A 17,428-nucleotide genomic window follows, 5' to 3' on the forward strand; every position below is an offset into this window, starting at 1 on the left:
AAACCAGTTTTTGGTAAAATTGTGAAGGAATTTTAACTGCTGTAAACAGGCCAGCTTCTGATTATCCTTGCACTTGAACATTTTTGCGTCGTGTTGTTGTGAAACAGCACCTGTAGTGTTATGGTGAGATGAGTACTGTCTATGGGCAGACTCTATACTCTATTGGGTTTCACTGAGTTATCATGAAATGTGTCAGCCTCATGAGTCGGATGAAACCTTTCAACTTAACAGTAGCCTAAGGCACCACTTCCCAGTTTGGATTTTGCACTTAAAGTTTTCATTTGTTACCTCCTGTAGGCAGAAAAGTGTCCATACCCGACGCCAGACTTTCATTTGGGCAAACAGGGTGAATATACAGGGTCTCTAATGGTGGGGATGAGACGATATTCTCTCTCACAGCTCCACTTTGTGATTTAGGCTCCCATATCTATATCTACGGGTGTATTTTTACATGAAAATCTTGCCTCGTGCAGCTTTAAAACATGCAGCGATTTCCATGACAACAGATGGCATGCACATAAATGTGCCGCACTAGATGATTTGAATATTTATCAAAATGTGAGATGCCAATCCCCCTGAGTGAAATCGTTGTCAGGGAGAAGTACAGATACAGTATGCCTTGCACTGTGATGTCTTGTCTGTCTCCTGAGGTTAGAAGCTTGTGTGAGTAAATTCTGCCCTGTATGAAATTAACAGTATTATGGTGAAATGTGTACCATGTGTGAGTGTATTTTAGATGGTTTCAAGGGGTTCGGCTGGAAAGTCTACCTTGTGTGAGTAGCTGAAGGGTCCTGACCTCCTCCCGGACCCGAAGCTGCAGGACCTGCTGCAGGATGTGCTGCCGCTGGGCCTCCTGCATGATGCCCATTCGCTCCAGCTTTCTGTCCGTCAATCTCATCAGAGCCCGCCCTAGACAGACAGAGACGGGTAGAAGTTAGGAAGGAGAAGGGAGAGGGAGAGGGAAACATGACGAATTCAGTATGCAGAGCCAGAGAAGCCGTAAAAGGATATAGATCAAGCATTTATCTCAGATACACACACGCGCACAGACACATGCATACCCACACACACACAGACAGAAAACAATAACAACTGTAACAGCCCAACAAATCATGCATTACATGTTGATGGCAACGTGTAAATTTTTAAGGCTTGTCAAGGCTGCAGCATCGTTTCTGACATAAAAACTGTTTTCAAGAACCTTTCCCTGTTATATGAATCTGTTATATAGTGTGGCTGCTGCTATCCAGTCTCAACTCAGTGCTCAACACAAAGCTGTTTTTTTTTTCTAACATAACACACAGCACACACTTTACATAATTATCAGTGTATCCCCTGAGCAAAACTCCCTCACAGCTCCTTCTTTAATTTCAAATCCTTGTATAAAATCCATAATTTAATCATCCAATCATTTTCTATGAGGGGGATTTGGGCTGCTGATAAAAGGCGAGTTGAGTATGGTTTAATTAATAACGCTTGTTAGGAGTGCCTTTGTAACATGTGGGATGGTGAGCAGATAGGAAGATAATTCGTAGTAATTACTATGCATTAGGTTGGACCCCCGCAGCTCCCCTCGCTCCTTTGCCCTAATGACTGCCTGGGCAGAGATAGGTTCTGATTGGCTGAGATCCAGGGTACAGATCACTCCTGATAGGCTCATGGAGCTGTTAACTTGTGGGTTTATGATCTCTCAGCATGGCCTGTCACATGCTTTTCTCTCTCTCTCTTCACTCTCTTCAAAGCCGAGTGCCATCCAACCTAACAAAAACAGCAACTGTAGTCACTGCTGCAAGATTCAAATCGAATTTTGATTTTTAAATTGGTGTACTTGCTCTTACTCAATGTTCTTTTTAAACACCACAACAGAGAGAATGGAGGACTTTGTAATTTCATGCCTATTGACTTGTTTGGAAGATTTATTGTGGATCTTTTGGGGCTCGCCAAGCCCCACGCCACCTCTTCGCTGCCACAGCACAAAAGGGAGTAGTTGGGAAAGCTAAGTACCCTTAAGTGTTAGTGGTATAAAGTTGACTGTGTTAGACCAATTTTCTCCCGCCTTAACAAAAGGAGCTCTTTGCTTGGCACTAAGGTCAGATGGGAGTAAAATGCCAAACATAGTTAAGACGCTCCGACGCAAAATGGCTTTGAAAGTACCCATTACATAAACACAAGGGAGCTAACTAGAGTCACAAAGAAGTGAGAAAGAGAAAGAATATTAAATGGAAAGATGGAAAGACAGAGATTAGTGAGATGGAAAGAGAAAGTGCACTGGTGAACCGGGGAGGGGGGGGAGGGGGGTAAAGTTGGGAAGAAGAGAGAAGACAGAGAGTGTTACAGACAGAGTGACAGAGAAACCCAATGTGCACATAAAGCATGCTGTTATGAGTCTATAAATATTGACCAACCATCACTTGGCACCTCATCATGCGACCAAAGATAGATCGGCATGGCAACAGAGGTTCACTTTCTCCCCGCTTCAGTGATATCCATCTTAAATTACAGCAGATACCAGAGATACAACACAGCATTCTAATCAGGAGCTAAACAGGTGGTTCAAAGCATCTTTATTGATCTATATTTCACAACATGGAAAAAAAATACCTTTAGGCATTATTTATCAAGCCATCTACACATTCATTCAGAGATAATTTTCCTTGTATAACGAAAACCTTCCAGTTGCAGTTTAGATGGTAATTGGGTGTTAAAAGCATTTAGCATGCATGTTTCATTTACTGAATAAGTGTGGGCCGAGCTTTGCCCTCAGAGGCGTTGATAAATCAGGCCGGATATCTTCTAACAGCACCAGAAGAAAGGTGTATTGGTGTGCGCAGGTGGAGTACTGCGGATGCCTGGAAGATGAGAGGCTTGCAGGCGGCTATGAACACACTGCCAGTTCTCGGCGGTGGGGAACCAACGGTCGGTCGGTCGGCGGATCAGTATCAGCAGGGTGGAACGCCTCTGTAAGGAGTCCAAACTCTCACTCTCTCGCCCCGCTGCAGTTCTGAGCCACTGGCTTCAACAATCCCACCAGGCCTCAGCTGGGAATTTTTCAAATCACAATTAATATACTGAGCAGTGTAGCATGGCCATGAGGAGGTGGTGGTGGTGGTGGGGGGGGTGGGGGGGTGGGGGTGGGGGGTGGGGGGGGTGGGGGGTGGGGGGGGGGGGTGCAGGACAAGAGAGGAGATTAAAGTCACAATGACAACGGCATTTTGAGAGCATCTTTACTGTGATGTATTTCCTTATTGGAGTGGGGCATAATGTGAGAAGTGATCAGTCAAAAGTGGAAACCAATGGGATATCAGTTAGGGAGAGAGAGGCAGTTTTATTTGAAGGGAGCGGCGGGATTGTTCAAAAATGTGATTGGTTGGAATGTTTATATACGCTTCCTGGTACATGATGAAGTCACCACTAAAAAAATAGCATTTTCCAGAAAGTGGAAGTAATGAGATTTTCACATAAAAATACAAGATTTCTTTTGTCATTTTTGTGGCATAAATTGTCAAATAGATGTATGGTATGACAGTTTGAATGAGCTAAAAAGGCAAAAAAAAAAAAGTGATTTTTCATTTCAGTGTGACTTTAAAGAGGGGAAGAGATACGGAAGGAGAGAAGAAAGAGAGAGATGCTTCCAAACAGGTGGAATGTCTGGAAGATGAAGTGATAGAAAAAAACACAGTGGAAGGTAGAAGGTATAGAAAACGTAGAGGTGATGAGAGAAATGGGGAAACGACCGGGACGGGGTCAGACTGTGTAGTGGATACTGTACGTCCACTGGGTGTTGGGCTGAGACATGATGGTGTGTTACGGCCAATTCTACGGGGTCACAGCGCTGCGATAGACCGCCGTTTCAGTTCATTTGGCAGGTCAACAATGGCAAAAAGCAGACATGGCAGAAAATCACTTAACTCTTGACCCAAACGTATACTTCCAGTATCAGTTCTCCCCTCGCTTCGCGGCAGGGAAGGTAAACCAGGCGTCTGTTTGGGAACATGTGTGTAATCATTTCATCTCCTCTCTGTGGCCTCGTCTATGATGGGAACAAAGCCCTTTTTCACTCAACCCCCTCCACCCACTTATCTTTGGCCAATTGACTGAGAAAATAATTTAAGGCACTGCAGCCTCTTCGCTTGCACAATATTGATTGGATTCAAATTTCACTCGCTCACAGAGTCCCTTCTCCTCTGATACCTGATGACATTTCTTTTTCTTTTTTTCTTCTTCTTTTAAAGCTGCTCTTTCCAGCTCGCTGTCCTGCCTGCCTACCGACCGGCCAGCCTGCCTGCTTACCCACCTAAATACCTACAAATCTCCCTCCTTCCTTCTCTCACGCCTTGCCTCTCTCTCTCTCCTATCTCTCTCCCTCCCTACTGTCACTTATCTATCCAGATACTGTAGCTACTTGACTACCCTACTTATCTACCCCCTCCTGGAACGAGGTAAATCATTTCTTCACCTCATCCTGTAAGGGCTTTAGTGGATCCAAACTGCCGGGGAAAATGGACTGCTTCTGCTTTCAATGTACTTTGAATCCCTCCTCCTCTCAGCTGTTTCCTTTATTCTGGCAGTTACCTGTAGCTCTCTCCATCTCCCTCTGAATCATATCCAAGAAGCTGCTTTTTATTAGAGAAAAGGGTATAATGTAACAATACTGAAGCATTTTCTGATCCCGGTATTTACCTTTGGATTTACGCAGAAGCACAAATGTGGGCACACATGTATACGCACACACAGAAACACATTGATGCACACATACACACACACACACACACACACACACGTATTGTCCCTGGGAATTAGATTAATGAGTGGTGGGAGAGCAGGCCTCCCTCGGTGTTGGGCTGGGGCAAATTAATCTACAGCTATAGCCTGGCACAGTCAACCACAGCTGTGATGAATGGGAGCTTAAAGTGCACCAGCACAGACAGACACACACACACACACACACACATAGACATAGACACACACGACACAAAGGCACAGACATATTAGATATAAACGCATGTGCAAACTGGGAAATACTGACCAACTCTTCACACACACACACACACACACACGCAGGCGCTGGCAGTACTGATCCTGCAGGAGTCCGTCCCATTTTGCATGTGGAGCACAAAGGCCATGCTAATTACAGCGGCGTGTGGGGCAGCCACGGGTAAGGACAGCAGTACAAAGGCAGCGAATTAACCCCACTCTCCCTCCATTTCACAACCCGGCTCCAAAAATGGCACTTCTCAACCCTGACATGCTTTGGCAGCTGTGTGTGGAAGCCGGAGATACGGAGAGAGCGAGAGAGAGAGGAGTGTATTCCATGACTACTTCTCCTCAGGTAAATCTTCCACACCAGTCACACACATTTCTCAAATCGCCGGCGCAGCTGTGTGCGTTTGTGTGTCCTCTGGGGATGAATGTCACCGAGCTGCATCTGGTTAACTACACTCCAAACCTGCACTGCACTCACTCCGCGACAGAATAACAAGCCATGTGAGTGTTCAGCACTGGCTAGTAAGTATACTCGCTGCCATATGCAATAAGATCCCCCTCAAGAATATAAGTGGCATAATAGTATTGGAATCTACTCGCTGACAACGACAAAACATAGAAAGTGGCGACATGCATATTCTACTTTCAAGGAAACCAAATCTACTGTAGATTTTTTTTTTTTTTTGGTAGATTTTACCTACACTGGTATTCGCTTTAATGTGGCGCGGGTTACAGTCTTTAATGTAAATTCTGACTGATTGTCTCAGTCACCGAGTCGCTTGTAGCCCCTGCAGCTAAACGGCCACTGCAGCCACTGAGCTGCTGTGATCAGATGCTAATGCTATTCCTGACTGTGGGAGAAGAGGCCAGTTATAATCTTAAAGAGGACGGGGTTTATCCTAAGTAATGAAGCTGGGCTGCAGCTACGGAGAGAGAGGGAGAGAGAGGGAGAGAGAGAGAGAGAGAGAGAGAGAGAGAGAGAGAACACACACACACACAGATAATAAGCTGCCTCAATCCTCCACTTCTCTCAGCAGCAGTAGCCCCATGCTGATTTCATCACCACCGATCTATTTCAGTTTGCTGATCATTATGCCGTACCTCTCAACCAGTATACAGCTCACTGAGGCACTAATGCTGGTGGGAAATCGCTATGGACTACTCAGATCACTATGGCGATCACTATAGGGATTACTATGGAGCTAGCTAGCTATCTTGAACCAAACAGACCACTATGGATTTCTGTGGTCATTATGGAGGGACTAGTGGCTACGATTTCAGATAACTAGCTGTCACAGGTGGAGGAGATCACAGTGAGGTACATTCACACGCTTGTCGGCGACAAGGATATCCTGTGGCAAGGACTTTCCAACAGCAACGTGGTTTGAGCCTCTTACGTAAACGTCGATTTGTATTCACTGTCAACTTACACAGTCACAAAACATCACCTCCTCTGATGATATGAAAAGAAGCCATCATATAAGCAAGTATTTTGCCCCTTATACCACCTATACTGTACCATATATCAAGAGGAAAGGTAAGCACAACGGCATGTCCTCTGAATGCTTTTTGGATGCTGCTGCTATTGATCATCATTTAACCCTTGTGTGGTGTTCATGTTTTTGTTATTCACCCAGTGTTCACCGGTCTGGTGGACCCACAACATTACTGGGTTTTTAAAACTATACAGCCACAACAATTTATGTAAAAAGCCACACACGTAAAGCTATTTACGTGTTGTGTGTTTCCCCCAGCTTGCACCTGGCCGGGGTAGAGTGTGGGAAAATACTGAATGTTTACAATGTTTCGAAATAACATTGTGCAGGTTACCGCATGATTTTGTGTAGTTTCACACACTACAGAGGGTAAAGAGTGCAGGAAAAGCAGGAACAGATTCTACTATGTTGAAACAGCAGGACCATGTAGGAGCAAGACAGAGTGAAGGCACACAGCAAACCTTTTTGTTTCATTTTTTACTTCACCTACACACACTTTTCCACAGTGCACAGTGTGTACTCAATGAAAATGTGTTCTTTTACATGTTCTTCACAGAAAACTAGCCAAAATGAATCTCAGGTTGAAACAATAATTCATTTTATCATTTTTCTTTCAGTAAACATTGAAATCGGGTCCCACAGACCCGAACACCACACAAGGGTTAAAGCCTACCTATCCTCCTCTAAGACAGTGGTTCTCAACCTTTTTGGCTCGTGACCCCTTAAAACCACTTGATGCCTACTGGCGACCCCCGTTACAGGAGCGCATAGAGAAAGAACGATATAAAGGATGTTTTATCTTTTTTCAGCTTGTTTCAATGAAAGCTGTTTAGTATTTCTGCTTAGTTTAGTATTGCTAAAAAAGCAAAAAAGTTGAGAAAAAAACTGAAAAAATAGACATGATAATAATATAGTATGTATGTAGTATGTATAGTAGAAATAGATTTTTTCCCCCCCTATCCCATAAATCATCTCGCGACCCCTGAAAATTATCTCATGACCCCCTGGGGGGTCCCGACCCTCCGGTTGAGAACCACTGCTCGAAGAGAAGCTTCCTTTAGCTCAAAAAAAGCCTATGGGGTAAAAAAGAGATAGAAAACCAAAGTGTGAGTACAGTGAAAGCCCACAGTAAACCCCATGGAAGCCCAGGCTTGCGTGTGGGCAGCCGACACTGGCTGGCCTCATTATGCCTACCTGGAGTGCGGCTGTTGACAAGCGGCTATTGTGATCATACGTGTGAAAGACTAGTGGGACACATCCAGCACAGCGTGAGCAGATTACTGTGACTCACACTGTGATCATGTGACTAACTAGTGGCTGTGAGGATGTTTTCGGCTGAATCTCTAATTTTCCTGCTATGATCATTACAATGGGCTCACGGGGGACATTTTAACTACTCCAGCTGTAATGAGTTGAATCTCAGGTGTGTGTTTTTTCTCTCCTTGACAGGTCTGTCTCTCCCAGCTCCACTTGTTTCTTGAAATAATTACAAAGTCAGACAGCGGTCGGAGGAGATGAGAAGAGATGAGAAGAAGCTATGATAATGAGAAGAAAATACTATCAAGCTTGTTTATTATCAGTATTATCAGAATACAGGTCAAACTATGAGTGTATACTCTAATGATCCACAGAGCACTGCTGTATCTATTTAATTGCTCTACTGTAGGCCATTTTCAATCTCTGAAGATTAATTTCCAACCTTTGCATATGGAATAGCAAGCAAGATAATTCCTAAACATGCAATTGGCAGAATATAATTAATTATATATTACGCAATGCTATAAAATCACCTTGCCAATGGCATCATTAACCATGATTCCTTCTGTCTTTGGATCCAACTGCCCCCCAGGCAGCTCATCAACTGCGAGCTGTTCAAGTGTCCTTTCTGGAAAACACAAAACAATGGCCACCAGCGGAGCTGTTTCACAGCTAGTGAGTTGATATGAAGCCTGTTAGTCCCGTTGAATCTTTTACTGTACGCCTGCTCCTCTATGATACATCGCACATTTATGACGGCGGTCTGTGATGCCTGTAGGATTCATTGTCTTATCTCTCAAGTGCTGTTTAGGCCTGTTGCCGGGTGTCCTAGGCTGGTTTAAAATGCTGTTTTTCACCTTTCATCCTTTTCTGTGGCTCATCAAATATACATTCTCCACCCTGTGTGAGACCTACCAGGGGACGAGGAGATCATGGCCAGAGCTACACAGGCTGCTGTGATTTACTAAGTGGGAAAGATGATGGATCTGGCAACCAGAGGGGGTTGAGCACAGACCTTTAAAAGAACTGAACTGGCGTAGTGTGAGCTGCTGGATACAGGCCACTCTTCATTAAACCACTAATATTACAGGCTATTAATTATTCACAGTAGGGCCTTATGACACCATACATCAATGGATATTATGAGGCTAGCTATTCATTTATCCATGTATTCCTTTGTGAGGAAGACAAGTCTTATAGATGGATGGTGGGAGTATGCATCCTCAGGTCTATTCACACTGTGCTGCTGCCTCTATTTTTATCAGGACTAACATCGACAATTTCCAAATTGGCTAACTGGCTAGATTGCTGGCTGGCTTGCTGGATGACTGGCTAGCTAGCTGGCCAGCCTCTACAGCTGCATCTAATCCTCATCTGTGAATGACTTCAGAGAGGCTTTTGAATTTCCATGTTCTGATTCAATGATCTTCCATGACAGAAAATATAACTCAATAGTCACCCGCCCCTTTCTCTTTCTCTCTCTCTTGCTTTCTCCTTCCCTCTTCCTTTTGATTACATATGTCACCACACCTTCTGCGCTGATTACATCCACGGTATCGGTAAATGTGTATTTAACTCATTTACCGTGTCATGCTCTTCTCTCGCAAAAAGAGTTTTGTCCTTGTAATTACACCGGATTAGGGACTAATATCTAATTATGCCTTAATATGCTTTAATGCATTTTTAATGACAGCTTGGTGTTAAAGTCAAACTCTGGGCTGTCTCTGTTGGGAGCGGGAGGTGAGGATGGGGGGGGGTGGGGGGGACGGGGGTGTGTGTGTGGGGGGGGGTTCTTGGCAGTATAGGCTGGAGGGAGGATGGGAAACATTGATTTCTTTGGCTGAGGTTAGAGGAGCCTGGCAGGGAGGCAGCTGCTGCATACTGAAGTCATTCAATGTTAAAATGTTGCACCAGGCCTGATATGCAGTAAAATATATTTTCCTCTCTGCTGTCTATGTCAAAGCAGGGAGGACATAAATATGCCTGTTTGAATTATGATCTGGAATAGAGACTGTTTATTGATTTGCTACTTTGTGAAGGGATGACTACGTTGGAGCCAAGACAAGTGAGATCGAGTGCTATTGGCAGCCGAAAAGAGGGCTGAGTATTGTGTTACGGATGGAATAGACAGGAACACAGTAAAGAAATGATACAGCCTGGGGAATCCAGCGCTTGGTGAATCAAAAATCAAGCCTGAACTATAGGCAACACAGACAAAATCTACACACACGTAAGAACACACACACTCTCTCACGCACAGTTTCCAATTTCCAGGAGTCACAGCTATTGTATAACAAGCACATTGAATAAATAGATATTCTCAGACGCACTTAGAAATGTATTCACTGTTTGTTTGTCTACGCATGATTGTTTTCCAAAACAATATTCCATTCATCATTTGTTTTCCTTGTTTATTCTAATAGAGTGTAGGAAAAGAAAAATATCTGCATGATATTTCATAGATTGATTGGGATGCAAATTGCTTTGTGAGCCCAATTGGTATGGCTTGGCCTGTTTTAATTGGGTTCTGTTAATTAATGCTCGATACGAAGACAAACTGAATTACTTGCATGTTTTGTGCATGTCATTATCTCCTAATTGGGCTGGTAGGGAGGTGTGTGTGTTTGTTTGTGTGTGTGTGTGTGTGTGTGTGTGTGCGTGCCAGTGTACGTGTTTAGTTAACCCTTTCCTCACTCTTGATCCTGTAACACCATTACACCTAAATAACAAACACAGGTCATTAAGTTAATACATCATTAGGAAGCTGAGGTCCGATTTTTTAATCACTGAAAGGCTAATAAGAGAAATTATAATTTATTTACAGACTACAGCTGAATACATTAGGCTTGTCAGGAACACTGAAGTGTTTAATCTTAAAGTTAGATTAATTTTCTTTAATTACATGCAGACCTCATGAGAAATTTCTACCAAATGAATGGCTGGGTGACATGAGCAGTGAAACACTCCCTGCTGCGTGATTTCTCTCTTATGCAATTACAAACATTGCAGAGATGTGATAAGAGGGCTGCTTTCAGTGGCAGCCATTGTTGAAGTCCTTTTTCATGCATTTATCCTGCATTTAATCTGCATTAGTACTGCAGATAATTAATTCTCTAATTTTACATAGAAGAACCAAATTAGTAACAAAACTCTAATGTCTCTCAAGCGACTACACACCAGACCATTCCTTACACCTTCCAATGTCTGAATAGAGAGCAAAACTTAATTTTGCACAACATTATACTTGATGGATGGATCCAAAGTGCAGCAGCAAGCATGGTAAGCATGGTTCAGCAAGCATGCAGTGAACAGCGGGTCTTCTACAATCGACCTGAATGCTGCTGGAGGAAGACATGTAGCAACAGGTCACATTTTCAGCAGGGTCGGGCCCATTCATGAATTGAATTGAGAATGCATGGTAATGCTGGAATTGGAACTGGAATCAGCTTTGAGGAAACTGGAATTGGAATGACGGGAAGCAGAATTGAATTCCATGAAATTCCACTTCAAATACGAAGACGAATCAAATAAAAGACAGTTAAACAAATCAAATACATTCAATCATACATGTACATGTATTACGATTACATGTTATGTATCAAATACCACCTGAAAAGCACCTTTAACATTTTCTGATATTCAGTATTGATAATATATAACACTAACTTTAATCTCAGATATGTGGTAAGAAAAAACAAAAAAACATGGAATTTCACAGAATTAAATGACCCTAAACCCTAAATTAAATTCAACTTCCTGAAATTCCAATTCCAATTCCTCAGTTGAATTGGAATTGATGAGTTAATTCATGAATTGACCCCAACTCTGATTTCCAGAGCATTTAATGCTAAACCTCGACACCCTCCATGCAAACGTATAACAATCAAAGTGCATCATATGGTGAAATGGGAGAGTGAGCCATTATGCCACTCATCATCACCCCCAAGCGATTCATCAAGTCAGTGAGTCGGGGAGGTCCTCCACAGCAACAAATAAACATATTAATGTGATCAGTCGTGCTCTGAGAGGTAGAGTGCACGGCAATTAACCGTCGTCCTGACGCTATGCGGCTGCGGCGTCGTTAGCGGCGGGGTCACCTTGAGGGGGCTCGTTAGGGAGATGATTGACACGGTAACTGTTGTCAGCGGTGACGCTGACAGTAGGAAGGGAGGGACGGACAGACGGGAAGGCCGGGTGGCGAGGCTGCAGGCGGCAGACAGTGGGTGCAGAGCGCACCTGCGATGTTATGAATGAGATCTGGCTTCAGCAAGAGGCGAAATGACAAATGTGGCGGTCCTCTATGACAGAGAGAGAAGCTGTGCTGCTGCAAGGATTCACTGTAGCGCTGATACACATCTGATCTAAAAGTGGACAGCCATTCTTTATTTTTGTCTCCAGACATTTTTTTTGATATATATAAGCTATGATTGAATATAATTTGTAATATATATACCCACTTACAGTATATGGGGCAGTGTGTATGCCATGCTTCCAGAATCCACATAGTAATTTAAGATTAGGTGTGGAGTGATATATTTATATGCACTTCCCCTTTGCACTGTATGTGATGTCATGCTGTGCTTGTGCAATGTGCCAGTTTAGAGAGTGCTGCTGTGTAAGTTGTTGATGTTTCTGCACCGATGCCACCAATACAAATCCCTATTGACAAGACATATTATTGCACTTATTGCATAAATAATGTGATTGTAAATGGATGAATGTAATGTAACGAATGTGTAAAACCTAAGGAGATATAACCAGCCAATGACCACCTACAGATAGTTGTAGTAACATTCCCACTTTTGATATGCTACACTACTGCAGTTTTGCTCTTCTACTCCCAATACGAATTGCTTGGAAAATCCTACAGCACTAATGCAGAATAGATGCATGGTGGGAGAACTGTACATGTCAGTGTGAGATGCCGTGTGTAGCTACCTGTGATGTCATGCTGTTTGAAGGAGTCGCTGTAGATCTGGTGCTGATTGGGACAGTGTTTCTTCAGCCATTTACACACGTCCTGTTGGGTCCACAGGGCTACTGGCTTGGACAGCTTCACATATCCCGGCTGAATGGGAGACAAAACAACATAAAAACATGAAACATTTAATGATACGCAATATCGGCCATATTTTCCATCTTAGAATCTACAGATGTAACATTTACTATAGCAATTATTATAAAAGTCCCAGTGTTTACAAGCTTTCTGCACTTATGCACTCTCCATTGTTGCTCCTGTCTGGAAAACCCTGACATATTAACACAGGATAGATGCATTGTCGTTATTTGCCATTGATTTTAGCGTATAGTATTGTATGTGTATTCATGTGGCACCTTTTTATGGCTTGAACTTCCACCTGTCTTATCTTGCCATGTATTGTATATGCTGTGTTTACTAGCTGCTGTGTGACAACAAAATCTCCCCTCAATTATCAATAAAATATCTATCTTTCTAGCTATCTCAGAAGAAGACAGATAACTCCAGCAAAGATAGCGCCATGGTAATGCAGTACTTTATGAACTAATAATCAGACAATGCAGGTCAATAACACGGCATTTATACAATCCAGTAATGTAGCTGTAAACAATGAGCCTGAATTGAGAGTGTAGCTTTAATCCAACGGCACAAAAAGCCACTTATTGACTAGGCTATATTAGAAGTGCATGTAATGATACATGCACACACACAAGCACACACACTAACAGCACTGTATTGTAGTTGTGAGATGCTATTCTAGTTTAATTCCTTCGACAGCAGGCAGGCAAGCAGCCTGCCAGTGGATCGCTCTTGAAAGTGCTGGCAACGCTTTTGATTTTGATTGAGGGGCTACTAAAATTACAAACAGAGAGAGGTGATTAAAATTTCACATCCACTCCCTTCCACTTCAGCCTGCTCTCTGGCTGCCGTGTGGTGTGGCATAGCAATGGAACACCATCTCTCTCCACCCAGAGAAAGCAGAATAACAGGTACTGGCAGCATTTCCTCTGCCTTGCCTTCTAGCTCCTTCCCCATCTCTCATCTCCCCCCCGTGTTCAATCTCGCCCTGTCCCTGTCAGATCTATCACATTGTCTTTCTCACTTCCTCTCCCCACATATTTTAACTCTCATCCTTCCCGTCTCTCACCTCTTTCTTATTATATGGTACTAGCTCACACACTCTCTCTCTCTCTCTCTCTCTCTTTCTCTGTGCCTCTCTCCCCTGCTCCTTCCCACTCCCTCTATATCTGGCTTCCTAGAGAGAAAGAGAAATTGGGGGAGATGTGCATGCTGGTTTTGGCATATGGTTGGTATCCCCTGCAGGTAGGCAAAGTGACAGACAGCCAAAGCAAGCAGGCAGGCAGTCAGGCAGGTAGGCAGGGCCCGAACCCTGGACGTGATTGCTTGGCAGGCCACATAGATGCTAAACCTGCAGGGAGGGGCGGGAGTGGTGTCGCAGGAAGAAACCACATTAACCATTAAACACAGCTCAACTCAATGCTAATTAACCCTGACTAGCAGCCTGAGGCGACAAGAGAGAGAGAGAGAGAGGGAGAGGGAGGCCGAGAGAGAGAGAGAGAGAGAGGGAGGCCGAGAGAGAGAGAGAGAGAGAGAGAGAGAAAGGGACAGTGAAAAGACGAGAGAGAGAGAGAGAGAGAGAGAGAGGGAGGGAGGCCGAGAGAGAGAGAGAGAAAGGGACAGTGAAAAGACGAGAGAGAGAGAGGGGGAGAGAGAGAGTATGTGTGTTGAACGCAATGAGAGAAAGGAGAGTTTGGGTGGGAAGAACTAGCAGGAGAGATGGAGGAGCAGGATGCTGGGAATAGGGATGGTGTTTGGAGCGACAGAGGGAGGGAGAGGAATCGAGAGGGAGAGAAGAAAATGCTTGTGCTTGAGAGTGGACTCAGCAGAGTTTGACAGAGGGATAGACACTCTCTCTCTCATTTTCCATGAACCCATTTGTGAGTCAATGGCCATCTGTGTTTTACATTCTGCACTGATTTAGCCCATAGTTGTATTCCTGGGGCCGGTACAATAGGTGAGCCGCTGCCTTCCTGCCTGCCTGCCTGCCTGCCAGCGAGCCAAAGGGAGGAGAGAAAACAGCAGAGAGGAGAAAACAGGAGTACAATCATGCTCAGAGAGCTGCGTTCAAGAGACTCTGGGCCAATTAGAGATTTGAGTGACAGCACAGGGGCGAGAGAAGAAGCCTGCTTTATTTCTAAGTGGAATACGTCTGGGAGCACACACACACACACATACACACACGCAGGCTCGGTGGCACGCAAGCACACGCACACAGAACTATACATACACCCACACATGCAGCACATACACACCAACCTACACACATTCACACAAACGCAGTACACAAACATACGTGAATGCAATACACACACATTCACACACACGCAGCACACACACATACACACACACAAACAATCACATTGTCATGTGCACCATCATGCGTTCTGTGCTGCTCTGTCCTTGGTTTAATTGATATCTGAAAGCGCTGTACGGTTCCCCCGTGCTCTTCATGTTACCTTAGCAACAGAGCAAGGACAACCTCAAAAATTAAAGACGAGGAATAAGGCCTTGGGGAAACGCTCGGCCCCTCACACGAACCAGAGACTGGAATAAACATCCACACATTAACAACCACAGTGGAACACTATTACATACATAATGAAGCATGTAATCACGCTTAGGCTGATAAGCATTTAAAGATCCATTATGAATGTACTCAGTAAAATTAATCAAGAGACAATCACATGGCCCCTTTGTGAGGGCAGTAATGGAATATTAATACAAAAAGATCTGTGAATTTGGAGTAAGCACTGCAAAGCATTCCAGAGACGAACATCATGTGAGTGAGAGTGAATTCAGTCAGTTGTACTGTAAACAGCAGGGGTTGCGGTCGCATCTCAGGAGGTGAAGTCATATCCGCCTACGCATCATGGTTTTTCAATGTGGTTCCAAAGTATTAGGCTGATTGCAGGGTTGGTGGTCAAATGACTTTTCGCTCAATTCAAAAATGTACTAAAAAAAAAATGTAAACTAAAACAGCAATTAAAATACATAATGACACACATTCTTTTTTCAATCATTTCTTTATAGACTGGATACAAGAATATTTTTGTTGCAAACATCTCCAGTTTTTTGTTTATTTTTTTTCACTTACGAAGAAGAAGAACTGGAATTGAACCTCAACCCTGGCAGATAGATATTTCCCCAGAGAAAGAAGTGGCCATAGTTCATATACTGAGCAAATGCATTCAAGTGCAAACAAATCTTCAACAGCTCTTGGGCAGCAAACAATCAAAAGATACTGTGGTTTTGTTCAAAACCGACGTGTTTTGTCCGTGGAAGCCTTCATCAAGTATATCATATTGTTTACTGGACGAAGCAGGGATGTGATGAAGACAATATGGAACAAAATAGAATACAACAGAATAATAAAACACAACACAATGCCATTTCAATTCAATTCATTGTGCAACCAGGGTGGCACAATTAAAAAACACAATTACAACATGAGTCATCATACGGTACGTCAGAAATGGGGGACAAACACAATTTGTGCGTATGTAGCACACAGTTCAGCTGCAGTTCAACAGTCTTTGTATAACCAGAGGTGGAATGTAACTTTTAAGAGGTAATCTAGTTACTGTAGGTGTGTAGAAAAGTACGTAACTTCACACTCCTTTCTTTGTATTTAGAAAATCTAGTAGAGTCATTTCTTTTTTCAACATTTACTCTATTACTATTTAGTAAATTTTATTATTACCTGAGTAGTGTATACAATGAGATCTGGTATTTATAGGTATCTGACCTGTAGCTTCCTTGATACAAGCTAAAAAGGTCAATCCCAAACCTTAGGCTGACAATGACTCATCAAGGTACAGGATTTGCAAGTGCCAATATAGCTGCAAAATACTGTAGGTAGTCCCTTAATTTTGGGGGGAAAGATTAGGAAATGCGGCAAATTCCTAATTAGCTACTCTTTTGAACAATTGTATACATTCAGTTGGACTGGAGTAAAATATAACTGAATACTTCTACTTCAGTCTACTTTACTTAAGTTTTTTTTTTTCCAACCAATCTTAAGCAGAAGCTGGCAGGGATTATCTCACACTGGGAGCGGAGGAGGTCTCCAGAATAGGAGACTGTTGTCGAAGACAGAGCCACAGCAGGATAACATGGGGGAGTCTTTGCTAGAAAAAAAAAAAAGTTAAAATCACTTTCCTGCTGAATGTTGGACACTCACTGCACTTCCCTCTCCAACCATACTGCATGGCATTGTGATTCACTGCACATGGTTATTGAATATTGGATGTTGAATTCATGTAGGGAGTGATATGTAGCCTGCTGTCTAGCGTATATCTTGCAAATTTAAGCGAAAGTGATTCTGTTTCCATTTGTTTCATCTGGCCACATGATTCAAGATTACCTGGGAAAACTGCAAGGTTGCAATTGACTGTTTTCCTTCTGTACTCTTCAAAATACTTGTACACCGCCTCGACTACCACTGCTGCTGACATGAATTCACTATTACACAGCACCATCTAGTGTTCACAAGCAAACGCTGCACCTTCCTTTGAGTGTGACTGGACAGTAAAGTGCTGAGAAGAGGGCCGCTGCCATTAGTGTCATGTTGCCTGAGTGAATGGCTGTTTGAGACACGGAGCCTTGTGTCGTCTGCCCTATCTCCATTGCACAG

General features: G+C 43.4%; 1 protein-coding gene across 3 annotated transcripts in view; it reads right to left on the bottom strand.

Annotated features, from left to right (window-relative positions):
• Window positions 1-17,428, bottom strand: part of samd12 (sterile alpha motif domain containing 12) — a 103,863-nt gene that overhangs the window by 66,170 nt on the left and 20,265 nt on the right. For all 3 annotated transcript variants that reach the window (XM_078290165.1, XM_078290163.1, XM_078290164.1), the window contains exons 3-4: window positions 12,675-12,804; window positions 769-909 (exon numbers count right to left, since the gene is read on the bottom strand). In XM_078290165.1, the coding sequence (XP_078146291.1) occupies window positions 769-909; window positions 12,675-12,804 (271 nt within the window). The remainder of the gene's footprint in view (window positions 1-768; window positions 910-12,674; window positions 12,805-17,428) is intronic.

Source organism: Centroberyx gerrardi, chromosome 19 (genome assembly GCF_048128805.1).
Source record: "Centroberyx gerrardi isolate f3 chromosome 19, fCenGer3.hap1.cur.20231027, whole genome shotgun sequence".
Classification (NCBI taxonomy): Eukaryota; Metazoa; Chordata; class Actinopteri; order Beryciformes; family Berycidae; genus Centroberyx; species Centroberyx gerrardi.